A 24,735-nucleotide genomic window follows, 5' to 3' on the forward strand; every position below is an offset into this window, starting at 1 on the left:
CCACATAGTACCATCTCCTGTGCAACAAATTTCCTATATTAAATTCCTGCTGTTGAGAGGCCTAGAATGGTTTTGTTTTCCTGGCTGGATCCTGATTTGAAGATCAAAGTTCTGAAGAGACTTCTTCAAAAATAATATTGGGTAAGTCCTTTCTTTGAGGGGAAGGGAGCACCATGGTAAAGGAATTTTAAACTTGGGTTTCTCAATATCTCATCCCAAGTTATTTCAAGGAGTGACATGAAATTCTTTAAAATGTGAATTTTGGCAGTATAGTTCACCTTAATTGCATATATGCCACAAAGCGGTTTTGTAAGGAAAGCCTTAGGGGCCTATCATATTATTAAACACAGTGTTCTAGAATCAGGAAATGCTATCCTAGAGGAGGAAGGCTTTGAGTATAACAGAAATCTTGCCTAAGGCTTCTCAAGCTTTACACCTACCTTCAGGGGCAGTCATGAACTTGTTTAAAGAAAATGCTTTCATCATCTGTTACCGTTTTCTCTGTTGAGAGAGGGTTATGTGAAATGACAGAAAACCTTTAAAAAAATCTTGTGTAGCTTTGTTATTCTGAAATAGAGAATACCACTGCCTTCTAAGCCTAGTCCGTTATGATCACTCCACAGTGCTTAATAAGCAGCACAGAAACAACTAGAGAGCCCGCCACTGTGGCCTGTGATCAGAGAGAGAACGAGAGCCACGCTGTGCCCCTGGTATGCCATATGGCTGCAAATCTAAAGGCTCTGAAAGATGCCGCACTTGTATGAAGTCCTGAATACCTGCTTTCATTTCCATTTTGAGTGTTTGAACTGTAATATATGGACCATCTATTTATTAAAGGAGAGAGCTTACTTTGGCATGGGATAAATTGGTGCTTGCAGCAAGATGCTGTTTAATACAAGGGACGTTTCTTGAATTCCTTTCAGATCTGAGATCCACAGCTTAAGAGTGTTTGGTGTATACATTTAAAAACTGCATGACTATTATGCAACCTCTTTTCTTCAGCTGGCATGAGAAGGATATTCCCATCCTCTCTATGCTCTGCTCTTTACTTCCTCAAAGCTGAGGAGGCAAAAACCCTGCCAGCCTTATCCAGCTTTTCATGGAAAGCCACCACTCTTAACTGGCGCCTAAATGCAATTTCAGACCGTCCCAGGAGAACTTCGTTCTTTGAGGTGAATTCATAACATTAGGGCCAACAAAGAAGTTAACACAAACTTGCACGGTTAAAGAAAAAGGAAAAGTCTGCAGTCTTACTGAAGGAACTCTGCTTCTGTGAGTTCCTCTGTCCTCTGCTCCCCAGTGACAATGGCCAGTTCATCCTTCAGTTCCTGGATTTCCTTTTGTAGGCGTATAATCATCTGCAAACGGCAAGGCAGGAGCGTAAATGTCAGCTCCTCACTGAGGGGAACTATGTGACAGAGAACCATACATCTTTTATAATTATGAACAAAAATGTATACAGAGAATGATATAAAAGGCACTCTTGTACTTACCACCCAGCTTTGTTAAATCTTAACATTTTGTCAAAACAGTTCTAGGATTTTTCTTAACAAATAAAACATTACAGATGGAACTGGTGTCCCTTATTCCTGTTCCCCTTCTGTCCTTCCTGGAGTGATTGCTGTCCTGCATTTAGTGGGTAGCATTTCCCTGCATGTTTTATACATTTACTCCATATGTACAGATGTGACTGTAAATGATGTATGATATCATCTTGCATGCCTTACACTTTATGTAAATGTTGCCATACTGCATGTAACTGCAACTTGCTTTTTTTTCCCCCTCACACTATGTTTCTGAGATTATTTATATTGCTTCATGTGGCTCTAGTTCATGAATTTTCATGGACATATAGTATTTCAGTAAAGGAATGTATCACAATTTATGTATCTATGTCTCCTGTTGACAGACATTCAGGATTTTTACTTTTGCGATTACAAAGAGTGTTGCTGTGAACATTATAAGTCTCTGGGCATGTGTGGGAGAGTTTCCCTGTAGTGTGCACCTAGAACTGTGTGAAGGTAGAGTTAGTGCACCCCCTTATTATATATTGCCAAAGTGCTCTTCAGAATGGATGCATAAATTCATATTCTCAGCAGCTATATATGTAAGTTCCTGTTTCCCCACATTTTTGTCATTTTGTATGTAGTATTGCCAGACACTTTAATCTTGCCGATCTGGTAGGTGTAAAATGGTCTCTTATCTAGTTCTAATCTAGAACTAGTATTTTCATGATTATTAATGAGGTCGATCATCTTTGTGTATGCATACTGGCTGTTTGGGTTTCCTCTTCTGTGAATTATTTATTCACCATCTTGCCCATGTTTCAGTTGAGTTGTTTTTCTTTTCCTTATTAATTTGCAGATTTCTTTATATATTCGGGATGTGAACCCTTTGTTAGTTTTATGCAATGTGCATGTTTTCTCCCAATCTATGTAATATTTTTCACTCTGTGGTATTCTTTTTGTTAAATGAAAGTTTTAAATTTCAATATAATTTCTTTATCAACTTCTCTCGTTTTGAGCTTTATATTTGTGTCTTCTTTAAGAAAATCTATTTTACCTAAAGCCATAGCAATATTTTCCTATATGTTCTTATAAAAGTTTTAAAGTTTTAAAGTTTTGCTTTTTACATTTAGGTTGTTTGATTTTATTTTGTAGGAAGTGTGAGATATGGATCTAATTTTAATTTTTTTATGGCTAACCATGCAAGATTTGCTATTATAATTCTGTTATATATTTCCACATGTAACATGTGTCTTTTTCTGGGCTATTGGTTAAAAACATTTGTCTACTTGACTATATGTATGGTAATACTACACTGTTTTAATTACTATATCTTAAAAAATTTTTGGCATCTAGATAGAATAAGCGCCTTCCATCTTGTTCTCTTCCAAAATAGACTTCACTATTCTTGATCATTTGCTCTTTCATATAAATTTTAGATTTGGCTTGTAAAATTCTACCAAAGGCCCTCCTCAAATTTTAACTGGAAATAAATTTGAGTAAAAGGTTAATTTGATAAGACATTAAAGTAATGCTATGAATCATTACATCCATGAACATGGTATAGCTTTCTGATTCTTTTCAATACAAATCTGTGTATGTCTTTAATTAGATTTTATTCCTAGAATTTTAAAGTTTTTGTTGCTATTATAAATAGAATTTTTATAAAATTGCATTTTCTAATTATTGGCTTTTGATGTATAGGAAGGCAATTCATCTTTATGAATGGATTAATTTTCTGAATATTATTTTGGTTATCTGTTTACCTGTTATTAAACACTCTTGGATATTCTATATGAGCAATCAAATTGTCCACAAGTAATGACAGATATTCTTCTTATCAAATCCTCATAAATTAAAAAAAAAGTCTCTTTCCTAAGAACCTCCAAGTACAGTGCTTAAGACATTCTTGTCTTATTCCTTCTAACGTTTCAACTTTTAAATGTTTGCTGTAGTTTTTGGTTGATACCCTTAATCACTCTAAGGATGTTCACTTATATTCATAGTTTGATGAGTCTTTTCAAACTATGGATGAATGTTTAATGTTATCAAACACTTTTTCTGCATCTAGTGATGTGATCATTTAATTTTTTCTTTTAATTGTGAATGTGATGAATCACCTTAATTCATGTGATTTTACTTTTTAGTATGAACTACTTCAGATATACAAAAAGGTATAAATAATACCATGTACCTACTACTTAGCTTAAGAAATAAAACATTACAGACTCTTGTGAAGCCCCCACCCCATAGAGTCTTCCCTAAATTTGGTGTTTATTTTTCCCATTCAGTTGTGTTTTGGGTGGTTTTGAGGACAACTTTTCAACTGTCACTTGTGCTTCAGAAAAGCTCTGTACATAAAATAATGAACAGTAATATCAGTTTTTAGAAGCAATTATTAAAGGAGATCAGGAAACAACACTTGTCAATTACCAGATAATTCTGCACCAGGAAGACCTCAACATTTGTTCAGTTATCAGCTATTAGATTTTGACTCCTGATTTCTCGTTTCTTTAAGTCTCTCACAGACCTACATCTAACACACGATAATGTTCATCTTTGTTCAAATTCCTCAAGTTCCTTCAAAGAAAAGTCTCTCTAGCCAGATTTGAAAGGAAAAAAATACCTCAATGTCTAATATGTTTATTTTCCTTCAATTATGAAGTAATTTTTGTCTTCAGGCTAATAGTACATTCCTATCTTTCTCATTCTGCACAGTAATATTACAGGGCTGCTGGCAGGGTAGGAACAGCAGAAGAATTCATCCTAGGAGTTCAGTTCCATTTGACTTAGGCCTTTGAATTGTGTCTCCTTTTTCCAGTGGGGGTACCCTGTTATGCTGACCAGGGACTGGACTGGAAAGGGATCCTGCCTCACCCACTGGTTTCTCCAGAAGAGAATGCTGTCAGGGGAGCTCGGGCTCCCTGAGGCAAGTAGGACAAAACAGTCAGCCCCATTATTCTTTTGTCCTTCTTTTCCTCTGCCCTTCAATGGAATGATTTCTGGGAAGGAAGGGCAAACACTCAAGAGGAAGTAATTAATATGGGTAACAGTGAGCTTGAGATTTTCTTGTTTGGAATTTGAGAAATTTGTAAATGAAGCACTGTTGGTACGATTTCACATCTTTTTTATAACGCATACCACTAAGCTTACACCAGCTTATTTTCTAGAGAAAAAAAAATTGTTTTTAAAAGGTGAGTGATTTGCAAAGTAATATAATCTTAATTTTGGAGTTTTACAAAATTGAAATATTTTATTTCAACATTTTCAATGTTGATACGAGTTAATTCCTTGTTGTATTTTATTTGAAGACTAACAAAATAGAGAAAAGAAAAAATATCTGCATTTATAATGAGTAGCTGAATCATGTAACTTGCAAATATCTTTCCTTTAAAAAAAGAACTTTGATAAAGAAGAATTCATTTTTATAAAACTAGAGGCTTGGCCATTTTTCCATGGATCAAACCAACTACTAACTTTTTTAAATCTCTAGAATAAGTAGCAGAACACTCATGCAAAATACTATTCTATTTAATAACTATTAGGACTTCTTTTTCTCAATAAGCTTTTATAAAAGATGGTCTATTATTATTGTCTTTAGAAAGTTAAGCTGACTTTTTTTTTGAAAGGCTACGACCTGCCTACAAATATAACTGTGTATGATTCTATGTATGTCCCCAGGACTCACTGTGCCCCTAACTGATGGGGTAAAGGGGGGCTGTAGGTAAGAGCACAGGCCCTGGAGTCAGACTGTCTGTGTCTGAATCCTGCTCTGCTACGCATTAGCACTGTGACTCAGATCAAATCACTAAATATTTCTGCGTTTCAGTTTTGTCATCTGTAAACTAGAGGAAGAGACGGCATCTGCTCATGAGGTTGTTGTGAGAATTAAATGATTTAACACGTTTCCAGTATTTAGAACGTTGCCTGGTTACGGAGAGTGAGTGTCCCCCAAAATTTAACTAATCTTTGATATACTTTGATTTTTTTTAACATAGTCAGTTAAAAGTTGCTTACCAATCTGGGATCGATTTCTTCATTAAGAACAGCTTCATTCTTTATGAGTGCCACTCGTTGTGCAAATCTGCAGGTAGATATAGATTCCTAAGAAAGCAAGATAAGTCCTTAAAGTGTTATGGCATAGAGAGATAAAACAGTTTCTGTTCACAGGAAAAACGTGTACACCTAGAGTGATGTGCATAAAACACAACAAGGAAACATGCTTCCAAATTAGGAAGCCTTGCCCTGGAACATTATTTTTCATTAAAACTTTGTTTGGGCTTAATATAATGACTGATGCCCAAAGTGTGGAAGATCCTGAGGTCCTAAGTGACAATGGGTATGTGCTTTTCAACTACTGATTTGTCAAACCAGAACCACATATACAAACCAGAATCATAGCAGGTACCACAATCCATAAGCATCAAAGGGTACAAAATAAATATTTGTAACAGGAGCAAAAGAGAGGCTTTTCAAGGCATCTTACAATGCACTTGGGGCTTGGCCTTGTTTGGGGAGGCACCCTGCAGCTTCCTGTTTTCCTCTCTTAGAGAAAGTCTGAGTCCCAAACATTAAACTGAAATGCGTGAAACATCAGCTGGCTCTAAAGCAACCCAGGACAGCCATTTGGCAGCCAGACCCTGCCAAGGCGTCCTGGCTGCTGTGCCCAGGGACACGTCTAGGGACACACCTTGGAGATGTCTCCAAGGCACCTAAGCAATCAGGAGCAAAACAGATCAGGAGAAGCTGATGGGTCTCCTCCCTCACGTCTCTGGCAGATCTTCCAAAATTTGTGTATGAGGTTTTCTGCAAACCATCCCGTGCTATGTGAAGTCAGTTCTCAAATTGGGGGAATTACAATTCTGGCAAATAACCCAAAGCTATGAACTCTGGTGGGTCTTCACCTCTGAAGGCATACCCTAACCCAGTTGAAAAGATGGAAACCCACCCAGGACCCTCAACCCCGTCTCACAAACTAGCATAAAAACTCAGACTGAGATCTCCAGAAAGAAGAAGCAACATACATCAATATTCCTTTTCTCTAAAGAGAGCGTGGCAATCATGGTCGTCATGCAGTTCCCTCCCAGGCTGTCTCTCAGGACACTGGTCATCATGGAGTTCCGATACGGAATGTGTGAGCGGTGCTTTTCTGAGAGGGCAATGATGACCTGTGGTGGAGGGGAAAAAGAATAGCGTTAACTTAGCAGAAAATGCACACCTGACAAACTGAGCTGCGACAGCAATAAGGATACAAAATGCAGTGACCCCCAAAACTTGGGCTCAGAATAAATATCTTAAAATATTCAGTACATTAACAGTGAAGATGGAATGAAGCAAATATAGTAAAAACATACCATGATGGACCCTGTCGTTTTTGGACAGATGATATAACTTGTGCAGAATTGGATACATTTTTATTCTGTTTTCAGTCACTGAGAAATTTATATAAAAACTCAAGAGTAAATCATGCCAGATTTTTAAAAATCCTATCAAAATTGGTCTGTATGCCTCATCTTCAAGGTAAAAGAGGCAGAACAATAAATAAGAACTACAAGAGGCAACAGACCCCAGATTCTGGTGCCAGATTGTCCACGTCCAGATTCTAGCTATGCCAGGGCATGCCACTCACCATCTCTGCCTCAGTCTCCTCATCTGTAAAACACGGAAAAGACAGTATCTACCTATGAGTAGTTGGGATGATTAGAAGAGTTAAAATGTGCAAATTACTTTGAGTAGAACTAGCCCATAATAAGTGCTGTATATGTGTTTGCTTTCACTGTAAGTGATGGGGGAAGTGCACCTTGGTTCACCTAGTGCCTGCTCACCTTGCTCCTTAGGAGTGTCTTACGTACTTAGTAGGAAGATGGTAGATGGATGGATGGGAGATGGATGAAGGGCTGCTGTGGGCTGTCCCCAAGGGGAGCCACCAGTGGTTCAGGGTTTTCTGGGGAAGATGAATCCAGTGCCAGGACGCCCACTGCAAAGCATCAGGAATAACTCACCCACAGATGTGACATGTGACTTCAGGGGCATCACAAGGCCCTGGCTCCTGAAAATACTTTCAACACCTGCCATTGTTCTAGTCTTCCCTCTTCCCAGGTGTGTAATTTCCATCATCAGAACTTTTTCTACGCCTTTAGTTTACAAAATAAGATGGGAGCATTGTTTTTGAAGGCCGTTTTTAGCAAAATCACGTAACGATACCACTGGTCTTGCTTTAAGCTAATGACCACAGGTTTTACTATAAACCAGAAATCCTGTGAGGTTCTCTCAAAAACCACTTTTCCACTCTCAGAAATGGGCCTTCGCACCTTATCCTCTTGTTTCAAACATCTACCCAGCCTCCTCTCTCCGCCTTCAGTCTGAGCCGATGGCCACACACTCTTCTTCCAGGTGTAAGCGGTCTACCTGCCCTGTCCCTCAATCCCCCACACATTCCACTCTTCCTGCGGTTACTGTCCCGCTCCTGCCCAAGTCCAGCCCTCTGTCCCCTCCCTCTTCTCCTCTTACCTACTTTGCTCCTATAATTAACCCCTCTCTTTGCATTAATTTCTCTCTCTCACCGGAATCACTCCCATTCTGCAAGCCCACAACAGTACTAAACTAAGTTGACTCTTGCCGAGGTCATCAGCAACCCCCCTGAACCAAAAGCACTGACTGCTCTCTTACTAGACCTCTGATTTGAGTAAGGCATCAACATAGGTATTCATTGCCTCCTTCAGGAAATGCTTTATTCACTTGGTAATCAGGACATCACACTTCTCTGGTTTTTATCTTTCCTTAAAAACTAGATAATGAATACTTGCTTTTCTTCTTCCCAAATTATATCTATTGAAGTGCTCCGAGGCTCAGTCTCGGATCCTCTTCTCTTTCTTACCTACACTGTCTCTCTGTGTAATCTCATCCAATCCCCTGGCTTTAAATACATCCATATCCTATCCTAATGTCTCCCCAGTTTACAGCATCAGCCTCAACCTCTTCCCTGAGCTACTATCCCTGCAGCAACTCTGCATCTCCACCTGGATGTCTGTTCCTGACTGTCTCTCCCCTCTGCCCCCAAGCCTGATTCTTTCTCAGGCTTTACCCATCATTATTGATGGCGCCACCAGCCAACAAGTGGCTCAGTCCAAAACCCTAGGCAACATTCTTGAATTCCTCTCACCTCCAACATCCAATTTCTATTAGGTTTATCTACAAAACATACCCAGAATTGGATCACTTTTTCCCACCTCGTTTGCCACCGCTCCAGTTCGAGGCACCCTTTCCCCTTCCTTGGATAACTGCTCTCAAGGCTCTGAATCAGTCTCCTTGTTTCTCCTTTTGCCCTCCCATGGTCTCCGCTCTGCACGGCAGGCAGAGAAACCTTTACAAAAATGTAAGTTACATCAAGTCACTGCCCTGCTTACAACCTCCCGATGCACTTGGTATAATGACCCAACCCCTGTGTGATCTGGTTCCTGTCTACCTATCCAACTTCATCTCCTACGGTGCTTTCGTGGCCCACACTGGCCTTGCTGTTGCTTCACCATGCCAAGCTTAGCCCCACATCGCAGCCTTTGACCATGTTTCTTTTACTTAGGATGCTCTTGCCCCAGATTTTCTTACAGCATCCTGCTTCTCATCAATCAAATCTTTGCTCAAGTTTTATTTCCTCACAAGGGCTTTCCCTGAACTCCCTATCAAAAGTAACACCCCGATATCCAGGCTTTAACTCTATTTTATTTTTCTTCTGATACTTACCACTATTGGAAATTTTATTTATTTACTTGTTACCTGCTTCCCCATGAGAGTTTCTGCTCCACAAGGCAGAAACAAAGGACTTTGTTTCTCTTGCTCGTGGCTCCATCACCACTGCCAAGAACAGCACCCAGCACCCGGTACATGTGGCAGAAACTGAGTTGTCTCCCTCAGCTCTCATGATAGCCCCCATCCTAGTTCTGCTTCCTACAAAGTTACATTTCCTAGTCTCTCTTACAGCTCACGGTTTGCATGAGACCTAGTTCCATCAAGCAAACACCCTGTGTGGGATTGGAGGTGAGTGATGAGAGGTGGTGGTCATAAGGAGGAAGACCACATTTGTAGGTGGGTGGCAAAGGCAACTGGTTTTTTTGAGGCAGCTACAGGGAAGTTTCTGGAATCTAGGGCTTATTGTCCTAAGTGCCCAGTGGGGATAACAGTGGTGTTTTACAGAGCAGTTCAGTGGTGTGATTAGAAGTGTCTCTTGGCTGGGACTTTCCTGGTGGTCCGGGGGTTAAGACTTCGCCTTCCAATGCAGGGAGTGCGGGTTCGATCCCTGGTCGGGGAGCTAAGATCCCACATGCCTCGTGGCCAAAAAAACCAAAAACATAAAACAGAAGCAATACTGGAACAAATTCAATAAAGACTTTAAAAGATGGTCCACATCAAAAAGATCTTGAGAAAAAAAAGAAGTGTATCCTGGTTGCTCTGCTCCTAGCTGGGTAGTACTCAAGCCCAGTTTTCTAATTTTTCTTGAGATTCTTTATGTTTAATAAACTCTATGCTGCTTAAATTAGCTAGAGTGAATTTCCCAGTTTGCAGCTAAAAAATCTGATTAATACAACATATGCTCAACACTTTTTTGTTAAACGAATATGAATAAATGAATGATTGGATTAATTAGTTTTACCTAGGAAGGCAGTGGGAGGGTCATTAGTAGTGAATGAGATTTGGGTGAACTAAGCTTCAGTGTAACTGGGAAGAAAGTGAGAAATATGGTGGACCCAAGTCTGAGTGGCAAGATGGGAGCATGGGGTGCTGAGCAGAGCTCCAGACCCTAAGAGCCAAGAGGACAAATATCTGCAACAGGTAAGGAAGGCCCGAATACCAAATACCAAACCAAACAGGGGTAGGTCTGACAGATATGCAGAGAGAGTGGCATTATTGTTTATTAATCATCAATTAAATATCTAACAGTTTTCTAAGTACTTTTAAGTTCTTTCATAAAACAAATGTCACTATTTTCTTCCTGGTCTAGGAAACAAACCTGATGTCTTTTCTATTCAACAGTTTTATTGACAACTTAGATGACAAAAAGGAGAATATGCTTATTACACTTCCTTCTGATATTAAATGGTCTGTTAGTTAACTTGTTTTTGGCTGTAGTAACAAAAGAATGTAACCCAAACTGGCTTTAATCATAGGGAAATTTATTGGCTCATGTAACTGTAATAGGAAATGCTTTAGGTTAGAATGACCTAAGAGGTCAGGGGCCTTTTAGAAAGGACTTAGTTTCTGCCCATATCTCTGCTCTGTCTCCCATGTGGTAGAAATCTGCCCCTCCTCGTGGCCATAGGATGGCTACCAAATGCCCTGATGTTATATACTTCCTTACTCATGACTGACATGAGAAAGTTCTCTGATAATTAAACATGAGTCCTGAGATTCACTAGGGACCAACTTGGGTCATGGGCCACCTCTGAACCAATCACTATAGCCAGGAGAAAGACTGGCTCGAATCGGCTTAGGCCAGTCAGGTCTACCCCTGGAGCTGGGAATGAGCTTCTGCCTGCTACCCCTGGAATGAATGCTGTAGAGGCAATCCCAATGTCCTTTCCAGAAAGGGTTCTAAAATTGTTAAAGAGAAGAATTAAAATTCAAAATGAGATTATGGATTAGAAAATATGGTCTTTAAGAATGGGGGAAATGAAGGCAGTGCATGATAAAACAAAGAACCCAGGACTCAGAGTCAGAATCCAGCTGCCCCACTTATACGATCTTAGGCCAATCTCTTATATTTATTAGCCTCAGTCTCCCCACCTGTAAAACTGGAATTAGAATGCCCGCCTATCTCACAGAAATGATTTAAAGATCAATAGAGAGAGTTTCTGGGATACTTCTTAGCAAAACAAAAAGCACTCCGTGTTTGGAGGGGGCTTTAGGCCATGTTCTTTATGATCACTTTGAAGACGCAGTTCTAGGCCATTTTATTCCTTTTTTTTTTTTTTTTTTTGGCTGTGTTGGGTCTTCGTTGCTGTGCATGGGCTTTTCTCTAGTTGCGGTGAGCGGGGGCTACTCTTTGTTGTGGTGCGCGTGCTTCTCATTGCGGTGGCTTCTCTTGTTGCGGAGCATGGGCTCTAGGCACGCAGGCTTCAGTAGTTGTGGCTCGCGGGCTCTAGAGCGCAGGCTCAGTAGCTGTGGCGCACAGGCTTAGTTGCTCCGCGGCATGTGGGATCTTCCCGGACCAGGGCTCGAACCCATGTCCCCTGCATTGGCAGGCGATTCCCAACCACTGCGCCACCAGGGAAGTCCTAGGCCATTTCTTTATAAGTGGGTCCTAAGCAGGTACCCTCCCAGCTCTAGAGAACTTTAGGAATACCATAATAAGCCTAGACCCCTTGGACAGAAACGGATCTTCAGAGTGACTTAGAAATGGCCAGTATTTGAGAGAGAGGCAGAAGTAAATTATTCTTTGTGGGGCTGCTTTGGGTTCTCTAAACTGGGCAGGAGCCAAATGATCTGAATGGCACAGGGTGAGGAGGTGTTCATACAACCTGGATTTCTTTAGTGTTTACTTCCATTTTGGATTTCATGTACAAATACAATAACATGTTCCTGAAGACATTCTTTAAGCAACAAAGAGTGGAACCCCACATGACACTTAATAGCATCTCCACGTACCAAGAAACTATGCCTGAAATCAATAATTCCGTTTACTACTTCATTCATTAAAGATAATTTCTTTTAAAGAACTCAGATGTCCAGGAAGATTATGCCCTGAGAACTGACAAAAATTTGCAGAGTTACAACTAGCACCGCACCACCAATTTTTTCTCCTGAACGCAACACATTCAGTGGAAGCCAAGTGGAAAGTAACACTCTGAAAAAGTCCCACTCATGTTGGATAACTGGCCGGGGTGACCCTGATTCTGATTTCTGGAGAAGGAGAGAGCAAACACTCTCTGTTCTCAGTGGTTTCTCACTTAACATTTGGGCTGACAGACACCCAGGGTCACCCAAGGAGCACTCCGTGAGGCTTATGGCTGGACCAAGTATGCATGGTCCCTTCCTTTTCCTCCACGGACTCGAATTCTAGGGTCAAGATGCACCCTGTTATTGTGGCTTGAAATGTTTTTGAGGAGACTTTTTGGAAAAAGTACTACATACACAAGGAAAACTCCAAAACCAACAGTACTCTGGCAAATAGAAATTTATTTACTTCTGAGCACAATAAGGTGCATTCAACTCAGAACGTCTGTGCCCTGTGAGCAGGTGTAAGGTCTCACAATTATGGCCAGAGGGCAGTTACAATTCACATGGAATTTCTATAACCCTAATGTGGGCTAATTCATGTAAGAAAGGCTACCAAACTGTCTTTTCCTAGTCCATCTCCATCTTATATATCCAAACTGAGACAGAGAAGATGTCTCAGTTTGATTATATTTTGGACATCTACATGAATTTCTATTACAGCATTTATCTTACTGCATTCTAAGTATTTGTTTGTATGCTTTGCTCTTTCACTGGATGACACGGTAGCACAGACTACTTCTCAATTATACATCAATCCCCATTGCCTAACGTAACTTGTAGCACCCAGTGGACACTCAATCACAATTTGTTGATTGAATGAGTGAATGAATGAATGAAGCTAATTAAACTAAACTGTTATATTTCCAGCCTCAAAGGCCCATAATAAAGTACTTCATAAAGAAAATTTGTTTATAAAAGTTCTTGAATTCTGTTATTTCATCAACAGTATCTGCTCACTCTTTTTATTATTCTCCTTCCTAGGTACTCTTTGGTCCCCTCTCACTTATGTCTTTCTGTGTAAAATTCCAATATTTCTCTACTATCCACAACTTTCTCTCTAGCAGCTGCTCCTAGCTTTACTCAGTCTCACGTACTCATGTCCACACACTGCAGTTTTCCATATTTATGTTCTTCTTTCCTCTCATACTGATCTTCTCCTTCTCCTCCTCTCTCCATTATTTTATGCCATAACCTCCATGAAGACCCTTGTACAGCAGTGTAAAGAGCTAACGGCTGCAGTGATGCAGTGGGTGTCTATGAAACAGATAAGTTACATTCGGAGAGCCAAAGGTCAATGACACATGAATGTCACTGAGACCCTGGGTGAATCCATCCCGCAGATGGAGCTAAGGGCTGACAGACTCCCAGTTCTCACTGCCTGACATGCCCTGACCCCATCCTGGCCGGGCTCACTCCTACTCATTCCTCCCATCTCTGCTTAACATCAGTCCTGAGAGAACTTTCATTAACTCTCCCTTCCTCAGTCTAAGTCCAATCCCCCACACTCTCCTCACCCCTTGGACTTGCTCTGCAGGCTCCCATCAGGATTACAGCCACGTACCTAACGAATACTTATTCAGTGCATGTCTCCCTCCACTGGACCATGAGACCTTCGGGGCAAGGGCTGTTTCTATTTCATTCAGCGCTGTGCTCCAGGGCCCAGCACAGTCCTCAGCATATTACTGCTCCTTATAAGTATCTGTTAAATAAATAAACTAGCTATATAGAAAATCAGATGCCACATAGCCACCAAGAGTGCTCACATGAGGCTGATGTTACCAGAATTTTGAAGAGAAGAAATGTAGGGAGAGGAATAGTTTTAATGACAAGTAACAGCTTGCAAAGGTTGTGTAGAATGAAGAAAAAGAAAACATAAGGAGCAGAATGTTTTTCTTGAGTGATTACAATTGATGGAAATTTTGATTCAACTAACAAATATAAATATAATTTCGTATGATGGATGGATATAATGGGAATTAAAAGATAGTGAAGACTCTGAAACAAGTAGGTATATTTGAAATAAAGCACTTTGAATATAGTCCATTATACTTTCATATCAATGTTACATAAATGTCCTATAAAGTAAAAGATCTGTTAAGTAAAAGTAGTATGTAATATGTGAACAAGAAAGAGTTCAGGAATGTTGGCTATCGTCAGAAAAACTAAAGTGATCTGAACACCATGCAGGTCTTAACCTCTGGGTGTTGCATTACTGGGATTCATTTGGTCAGAGCCTAATTGTGTGTGCCTTGTTCACAGAGAGTTCCCTTAGGTTCCTCTCAATCTGCTTTTTCAGCCAGCTTGACCATTAGAAAGCATTTAATGTCAGGACAACATCATTCTCAAAAGGGTTCATTATGCAGCTTTAAAAAAGTAGTTTTTTTTCTCAAATCTTTCAGTCTCCAACATTCATTAACAGACCCTTTTGCCTCGCCAATATCCTCTGTACTTCTCCACTCCAGTTTTTGATCATGTTTCTCTTTCTTTTTTTTTTAGAATTAGTTGCCATCTTTAACATTCAACTCACAACATTTACACTCACAGAGTTGAAAGGAACTTGAAAAATAATTTAATTCAATGCACTCCTTTTAGATGTGAGAAATTTTGTCTGGAAGATTTACTTAGCAAAATTCAGATGAGCTTTCTCTGCCTTTGGAATAAAATTCAGAAATTAAAACTTAAGCATGCACTGGGATGGACTGTAGTAAACTTGGAGTGGGGACAGGGAGGGAAGCTAAGGCAAAGAGAACCATTGCAGGGTCAGAATCACCAACTAGATGAAGTCACTACAAATGGAAAAGATACTGGTCATCTCCACATTATGGTCTCATAGCTAATCTACCAGCCCGAAACAAATAGTCCATGGAGGCCGTTTCTAACTTATATTCACACCACTAATTTTACAAATAAACACAAGGTATAGTGAAAAAAAGCATAGGCTTTGGAGCCAAGCAATTCGAGGTTCAAATCCTTATCTCACCACTAGCTGTGTAATCTCAGGAAGGCCTGGGGAAGACCTGAGTTATAAAAACTATAAGATGTGGGTAATAACTAATACCTACAGTGCAGAGCTGTTGTGAGGTTTAAATGAAATGGTTTATACAGAATTCTAGTAGCTATACCAATGTTTATAGCAGCACTATTCACAATAGCCAAAAGGTGGAAACAAATCATGTTCATCAACAGATGAATGGATATACAAAATACTATATATCTATATTTATATCTACACACACACAATGAGATATTATTCAGCCTTAAAAAGGAAGAAAATTGTGATACATGTTAAAACACGATGGACCTTGAAATTATGCTAAGTGGAAGAAATCAGACACAAAAGGACAAATACTGTATAATTCCACTTATACGAAAATCTAGAACAGGCAAATTCATAGTGGCAGAAAGTAGACTAGAGGTGATGGGGGCCTGGGAGTATAAAGAGATTGGGAGATACTGTTTAATGGGTACAGAGTTTCTGTTTGGGATCATGAGAAGCTCTGGAAATGGATGACGGTGATGCTTGCACAACATTTTGAATGTAGTTAATGCCACTGAATTGTAAAAATTAGTTAAATGGTAATTTTACGTTATATATATTTTGCCACAGTAAAAGAAGAGAAACAAAACAAGACAAAAATGCTAGTAGAATGCGTGATGTGAAGTACATGGTCAAAAAATGGTAGGTATAGGTACATCCCACCCTACCCGTTTACCTGTTCTAAGTAATGTAGTGACAAGTTGATATACTTGGCCTCTGTCAGAAGCTGGCCCCCGACTCCAGTCTTCGCAACTCGCTCTGAACCAGCCAGGTCAACCAAATGCAGCTTGGCATGTCGCACGGTTGCAGATCCTGGTTCCTTGCTTGATAAGTGAATGGTGAAAATGCAGTGGGAACGGGTTGAAGCTTGGTTCATAGGAGTCTATAATAAAAATGTTGTAAAACAAAATTGATAAACCATTAGCCAGACTCATCAAGAAAAAAAGGGAGAAGACTCAAATCAATAAAATCAGAAATGGAAAAGGGGAAGTAACAACTGACACTTTAGAAATACAAAAGGGCATGAGAGATTACTACAAGCAACTATATGCCAATAAAATGGACAACCTGGAAGAAATGGACAAATTCTTAGAAAGGTACAACCTTCCAAGACTGAACCAGGAAGAAATAGAAAATATGAACAGACCAATCACAAGCACTGAAATTGAAACTGTGATTAAGAATCTTCCAACAAACAAAAGCCGAGGAACAGATGGCTTCACAGGTGAATTCTATCAAACATTTAGAGAAGAGCTAACACCTATCCTTTTCAAACTCTTCCAAAATAGAGCAGAGGGAGGAACACTCCCAAACTCATTCTACGAGGCCACCATCACCCTGATACCAAAACCAGACAAAGATGTCACAAAAAAAGAAAACTATAGGTGAATATCACTGATGAACATAGATGCAAAAATCCTCAACAAAATACTAGCAAACAGAATCCAACAGCACATTAAAAGGATCATACACCATGATCAAGTGGGGTTTATCTCAGGAATGCAAGGATCCTTCAATATACACAAAGAAATCCATGTGATACACCATATTAACAAATTTAAGGAGAAAAACCATATGATCATCTCAACAGATGCAGAGAAAGCTTTCAACAAAATTCAACACCCATTTATGATAGAAACCCTCCAGAAAGTAGGCATAGAGGGAAGTTACCTCAACATAAAAAAGGCCATATATGACAAACCCACAGCCAACATCGTCCTCAATGGTGAAAAACTGAAACCATTTCCACTAAGATCAGGAACAAGACAAGGCTGCCCAATCTCACCACTATTATTCAACATAGTTTTGGAAGTTTTAGCCACAGCAATCAGAGAAGAAAAAGAAATAAAAGGAATCCAAATTGGAAAAGAAGTAAAGCTGTCACTGTTTGCAGATGACATGATACTATACATAGAGGATCCTAAAGATGCTACCAGAAAACTACTAGAGCTAATCAATGAATTTGGTAAAGTAGCAGGATACAAAACTAATGCACAGAAATCTCTTGCATTCCTATACACTAATGATGAAAAATCTGAAAGTGAAATTAAGAAAACACTCCCATTTACCATTGCAACAAAAAGAATAACATACCTAGGAACAAACCTACCTAGGGAGACAAAAGACCTGTATGCAGAAAATTATAAGACAGTGATGAAAGAAATTAAAGATGATACAAATAGATGGAGAGATACACCATGTTCTTGGATTGGAGGAATCAACATTGTGAAAATGACTATACTACTCAAAGCAACCTACAGATTCAGTGCAATCCCTATCAAACGACTACTGGCATTTTTCACAGAACTAGAACAAAAAATTTCACAATTTGTATGGAGACACAAAAGACCCCGAATAGCGAAAGCGATCTTGAGAAAGAAAAGCAGAGCTGGAGGAATCAGGCTCCCAGACTTCAGACTGTACTACAAAGCTACAGTAATCAAGACAGTATGGTACTGGCACAAAAATAGAAATATAGATCAATGAAACAGGATAGAAAGCCCAGAGATAAACCCATGCACATATGGTCACCTTATCTTTGATAAAGGAGGCAAGAATATACAATGGAGAAAAGACAGCCTCTTCAATAAGTGGTGCTGGGAAAACTGGACAACTACATGTAAAAGAATGAAATTAGAGCACTCTCTAACACCATACACAAAAATAAACTCAAAATGGATTAAAGACCTAAATGTAAGGCCAGACACTATAAAACTCTTAGAGGAAAGCATAGGCAGAACACTCTATGACATAGATCACAGCAAGATCCTTTTTGACCCACCTCCTAGAGAAATGGAAATGAAAACAAAAGTAAACAAATGGGACCTAATGAAACTTAAAAGCTTTTGCACAGCAAAGGAAACCATAAACAAGACGAAAAGACAACCCTCAGAATGGGAGAAAATATTTGCAAATGAAGCAACTATCAAAGGATTAATCTCCAAAATTTACAAGCAACTTATGCAGCTCAATATCAAAAAACCAAACAACCCAATCCAAAAATGGGCAGAAGACCTATATAGACATTTCTCCAAAGAAGATATACAGATTGCCAACAAACACATGAAAGAATGCTCAACATCATTAATCATTAGAGAAATGCAAATCAAAACTACAATGAGGTGTCACCTCACACCAGTCAGAATGGCCATCATCAAAAAATCTACAAACAATAAATGCTGGAGAGGGTGTGGAGAAAAGGGAACCCTCATACACTGTTGGTGGGAATGTAAATTGATACAGCCACTATGGAGAACAGTATGGAGGTTCCTTAAAAAACTAAAAATACAACCACCATACGACCCAGCAATCCCACTACTGGGCATATACCCTGAGAAAACCATAATTCAAAAAGAGTCATGTACCACAATGTTCATTGCAGCACTATTTACAACAGCAAGGACATGGAAGCAACCTAAGTATCCATCGACAGATGAATGGATAAAGAAGAGGTGGCACATATATACAATGGAATATTATTCAGCCATAAAAAGAAATGAATTTGAGTTATTTGTAATGAGGTGGATGGACCTAGAGTCTGTCATACAGAGTGAAGTAAGTCAGAAAGAGAAAAACAAATACCGTATGCTAACACATGCATATGGAGTCTAAAAAAAAAATAATGGTCATGAAGAACCTAGGGGCAAGATGGGAATAAAGATGCAGACCTACTAGAGAATGGACTTGAAGATACGGGGAGGGGGAAGGAAGGGTAAGCTGGGACAAAGTGAGAGAGTAATAGTGTATATATGCACATATATACACTACCAAATGTAAAATAGATAGCTAGTGCGCAGCAGTCGCATAGCACAGGGTGATCAGCTTGGTGCTTTGTGATCAGCTAGAAGGGTGGGATAGGGAGGGTGGGAGGGAGGGAGACACAAGAGGGAAGAGATATGGGGATATATGTATATGTATAACTGATTCACTTTGTTATAAAGCAGAAGCTAACACACCATTGTAAAGCAATTATACCCCAATAAAAACGTTAAAAAGAAAAAAAGTAATGTGAACAATGAGCATTTCTGTAGAATATCAACAGAGTTAAATTTATATTTCCAGTGAAAAGACTTCATTTCCCATGAAGTGAACACTTTCAAATGGAGCAAAAACACTTGTAGCTGAGATCCTTAACGTGAATTATTTTCAATGTATTACCTCCGGAATGACTGATAACAGATGTGGCCGGGTTCATTCAGAAAGTGAGAAAAGAGTGTGAATGAGGTAAAGTTTGGGACCTCTTAACCAGTACTATAACGTTATTTCATCACATGACCACAATCCATACCTTAACTTTGGCTAGCCATATTGAAAATTTTCAATGTGAATTTCATGGTAAAATAGCTGAGAATGGGTTCATAAAGAGAATTCATTACACAATTGTAAACACAATCCACAGACAAGGATACCCAACATCACTGCTACTACCCAACACTGAACTGGGGCTTCCAGTCAAGGTAATAAACAAGAAAAATATATGAGGCATAGTGATAGGAAAAGAAGAAATTAAAGTGTCATTATATACCGAAAATATTGTGGTTTACAAAGAAAATGCAAGAATGTCTACAAATAAACTGTTAAGGGCTAAAAAGATTAGCACAGTTGCTGGATGCAAGACCAATATGAAAAATCAATAAAGTTCTAATAATCCAGCAACAATTAATCAGGAAATATTTTATTTGTAATAGCAACAAAGATGATGAGATACTAAGAGATCAATCTTATAAAAGATGTGTGATTTGCAGGGAAAATGAAAACCTGAATAAATGGTGTACCAGATATTAATATACCATTTCATAGATGGGAAAATTCAAAATTAATCTCTATATTAATCTCTCTATATTAACCTATATATTCAATGCAATTGAAATACAGATGCCACTGGTTTTGTTTGCAGAACAAAACAAATTAATTCTAAAAACCAGATGAAAGAGCAAATATTGCAAAATAATCAAAAACAATTCAGTGAAAGAATAATAAGGAAAGGGGTCTTGTCTTGCTATATATCAAGGAATAATCATAACACCATAGTAATTAAAACATTGTGGGACTTGTGCAGGAACAGATAGATAATTAGATCAGTGAAACATGCTGTGCTCATTTAAGGAACTCTGTATAAGGTATGGGTGACATCACACCACAGTAGAGAAAGGATGGACTTATTAACAAATGATGTTGGAGTAATGGTCTAACCACCTTGAAAAAGTAAATTTATATTGCTCTCTCACACTATACACACAAATAAATTCCAGAATGTATTACAGACTTATGTGTAAAATAACACAACCTTAACATTAATAAAATATAGAAGCATACTGTAATCAACCCAAGGTAGTAATAGATAAGCTATGATAAGACACAAAACACAAAACTGAATGGATTTGAAATATTTGACCAAATAATCCAAAATTAAAGAACTTCTGTGTGATGAGATCTACCGTAAAGTTAAAAGACTGGGCGATGATATTGGCAATATATATGGCTGACAAAAGATTAATATTTGAAATAAAGAACCCCCACAAATCAATAAGAAAAACAACACAGAAAAAAATGAGCAAAGGATATGAACAGGCATCCCATAAAGAGGAAACCTGAAAATGGTCAACAAGTCTTTGAAAAAATTGCTCAAGCTTACAAATAGTCAAGACAAGTAATTAAAACCCAACAATAAACTACTTCATTCACCTCTATTAGACAGGCAAATTTTAAAAAATAAACTCTAACAAAACAAGTGTTTGTAAGGATATAAGGAAACAGGAACTTTTATACACTGCTGGTAGGAATGTAAATCAAGAGTCTTTTTTGAGAGAATTCCCTATGGCCCACAAGCCAGCAATAGCCTGACTACTAGGTATATTTCCTAGAGAGAAACCTGGGCCAGGTACATTACGGGGGAGAGAGAGAGACAGAGGCAGAGAGATGGATGGACATTCACTGCAATACTGCTTGGGGTAGCAAGAAGTTGGTGCAAGATGTACAGCCTAAATGGACATCTGTGGTGGGAAAGATGAATAAACTGGGATAATTCAAATTACAGAAAATTAAACTTCTGTATAGATTGACATAGATTTCTAAAATAGAATGCTGAGGAAAAATGGCAAGTTAAAGAATAATATAAATACTATGATAGAACTTAGATAACTAAGAAGACAATATTATCTAAAAATATTAGTTCATGGTGCTATAACTTAGGTCATTAAAAGTGTAAAAAACGGACTGGAGGATATAGCAAATTAATGATAGTTGTTGCCTTTGTGAGGGATGGAAGTGAAAGGCTAACAAGGAGACTTCATCTTTATCTGAAATATCCTATTTCTTTTATTTAAAAATTCTCAGAAGTAAATAGATATCAGATATCTAAAAATATCTAAAATAAAAATTATCTAAAAATATTCCAAAAGAATGCTCATGTGAGTAAACACGTTCAGATCTCCACCTTTGCAAAACAGGATTTAACAAAAGACTTTCCATACAGATATACATGTATTCAGATAGGGTAATATATTTAGATGCTATTTCAACCAGAAATTCTTTCTGTAAATATAAATTCTTGATATACATGATCACTGATTTACACCAACTAGCAAAATACAGAGATGTCAAAATACTGGCATAGTTTTGGTCATGATAATGTAGCTAGTGAGTTACATAGGCTGAAAATTTGACCCATTACTCGTTGCCACAATAACTATACCCAAACCTAGCCAGTGTGTGATTTTGCATGCTAAAGTGGATCAGCAAATAACCGTGCATCTAAAACCACAAACTCAAATTTAGAAACTAAGTTGAGGTGTTTTGGAAGTGACTGTAAGTTATTTGCAGAACTTAAACGTGGGTTTCATTTCACTGTTATATTCGCACAACAATGAAGCCTACAGCACTGTAACAAAAGTCAAATGACAATCGATATAAATGACTAACGTAGAGACTATCCCCAACAGCTGTCTTCAGCTGTCTTCAGCTTCCAAATTGATGCACTGAAATCACAGTAAAATGTGGACCATTACAAATAGTGGAAGAGTGAACCCATTTCAAAGGGTACATGAAATTAAATTGTATTTCTGTAGTCTGTAATTAAAATGCAGTAGTATGTGTAGGAGTCCATGCCTACAATTTTGTAACTTCTCATAAATATTTTCTGCATGAAGTAGTAGTTGGTGTACTCTTCGCGAAAATTTTCTTAAACCTCAGAAAACATTCTTTATGTGTAGCTGTTTAAGTGTGATTGAATATGCCAGTGTCTGCTCTGTGTTTATTTAAGGACATCTTTATGTCTCATAGGCATGCCCCTACGCTTGTCCTGTTAAAGGTAAAATTGTATTTAAACATTTTTGAAACTGCCTAAGAACAGATGGCACCATTTAGGCAGATTTCATTCAAATTTAAGCGCACATTTTAAACAAATGTGCTCTTGGCACTAGAGACAGTGCCTTTGGAAAAATTCTAGTGATGATTAATCATCTGCATGCAGAGAGCTTTCACATTTCATATCATTCTGTGTATATAGCCCCGTATTAGGCAGTACAGAGACAAGAAGGAAAAGAAGGCCTGGACCTTGCCCTCAAGGCATTTATAATCTAGTTCAGGAGCTAATGACAAAATGTGTGAAATGAGAGTGAACAATGAGAAAAAGGTAAATGTGCAGGAAAGAAAGTGATCTGTTTTCAGCACTGAGCATCCTAATCTTTCAGGTAAAACCTACGAATGTTATCCATTCCCTCATTATGGAAGCTCTCCACGCTCCTTCTATTCCTAGGTTTCTAGAGTCAAACACTCTCTCTAACTGCTTGCTCTGTCTCCTTTTCCTTTATTGGACCCTTTTCTCTCCAGTCCCTAAAATAAGCATGTCCCAAGCTATGGTCATCATATTTCTTCCTCTTGGGGAACTCTTCCATAGCTCTGATTCTCATTGGATTGATACTGCAGTGTAGTTAAAAATCACACACCCAAAATCTTAGAATTGGGTGTCGGATGACCTGGTGTCTTCAAGCCCTGGTTCCATCAGTTACTAGTGTTGAAATCTTAAGCAAATTTATGTAAAGTAATTTTGGTTTTTCATGCCTTTGAAATGCCATAATAAGACTTGCTTTGCTGCAAAGAGTTGTACTAATTACCGATTGAAGTGTTGAAGTGGTCCATGAACTGTAAAAGGTCATAAAAATGTCTCACTGTTCATGTTCACTCTGTTCAGATGCCTCCCATGTCCTTATTTCCAACCACAATTTCTCTGTACCCCAGATTAGAATGTCCAAGAGCTGGACTGATAATTGTCACTAAAATGCTCTGCCAGCATCTTGAACTTAATGTTACCCCAAACAACCTCATCACTTTCCCTCATTCTGTGTCCCACAGATGGATATACAATCCGTCCTGTTGCATTTACCTCTGTCAGCTTTGCTCCATCTCCAAATATCTTTTACCTCTCACCTGGGTTACTACATTCTTTCCTTACTAGTCTTCTCATATTTATTCTTGTCTCCTCCAACTGTTCTCCACCTTGCAGACAGAGTAATACTTCAAAAACACATATTTGATTACATCAATCCCACCTAAATCCCTGAATTAAACTAGCATGCTCCCTAAGACTAATATCTCCAGTTCCTACAACTGTATCTTATACAACTGTTTATCAAACTATTTTTAAAGTATGGCAATCTGACACTCTGAACTGAATTTATTCTTTCAAATGTAGCCTAACCACAGCAGAGGAAACTGGAATCTGAGCAATCTAAATCTAGCGTTGCCAATAAATAGCACACAAAGTGATAAACCATATTTGCTCCAGCCTTTTACCCATGCTATGGAATTTCTTTGGGAAACACACACACTTGTTTATTTGATGACTGCATTTGATTAGTTTTCATCCCAACATTACTATCTGTTGAGATAATTCTGAATTTTGACTGCTTTGCAATTTTGTGCTATCAACGAATGAAACTATCCTTTGTCTCCTCACCCGAACAATTTTGTAAGACATGGAGTAGGGCAGAACAATAGCATTCCATGAAGACACCCGTACTTTCTACTCCACTAGGTAATAATTATGGGTATTTTCTAATTGGCTTCAATCCAAGTACTTTCATATACTTTCAATTTCTCTTTATATCCCCCAAGGATATTTTGAGAGACTTTATTAAATAACTTGAATTCACTTGACCTATGAATTTTTATAACCCTATCAGAAAAGTGAATGAAATTAGTTTAAAGTGAATCATTTAACAATCATTTTTCAGATTCTTTTTTAGGATTTGGTACCAAAAATATTAACCTGTCATTTCCCAAATGTTTTCTTTTTTTGCAGAGTTGAGAATAAATGACTTTCTTTTATAGAGTAAAAGTCTAAAACCCAGGCTCACTGGGTCCCTTACAGATTCATCATATTGGTAATCTGTGGTCAAGGAAAGTTAGTTTTCCTCTTTCTCA

General features: G+C 38.4%; 1 protein-coding gene across 1 annotated transcript in view; it reads right to left on the bottom strand.

Annotated features, from left to right (window-relative positions):
• Positions 1–24,735, bottom strand: part of KIF6 (kinesin family member 6) — a 399,233-nt gene that overhangs the window by 238,472 nt on the left and 136,026 nt on the right. Inside the window, exons 7-10 of the mRNA XM_007197919.2 lie at positions 15,989–16,195; positions 6,530–6,673; positions 5,523–5,609; positions 1,255–1,358 (exon numbers count right to left, since the gene is read on the bottom strand). Of these exons, the coding sequence (XP_007197981.2) occupies positions 1,255–1,358; positions 5,523–5,609; positions 6,530–6,673; positions 15,989–16,195 (542 nt within the window). The remainder of the gene's footprint in view (positions 1–1,254; positions 1,359–5,522; positions 5,610–6,529; positions 6,674–15,988; positions 16,196–24,735) is intronic.

The sequence above is a fragment of the Balaenoptera acutorostrata genome, chromosome 10, assembly GCF_949987535.1.
Source record: "Balaenoptera acutorostrata chromosome 10, mBalAcu1.1, whole genome shotgun sequence".
Taxonomy (NCBI): domain Eukaryota; kingdom Metazoa; phylum Chordata; class Mammalia; order Artiodactyla; family Balaenopteridae; genus Balaenoptera; species Balaenoptera acutorostrata.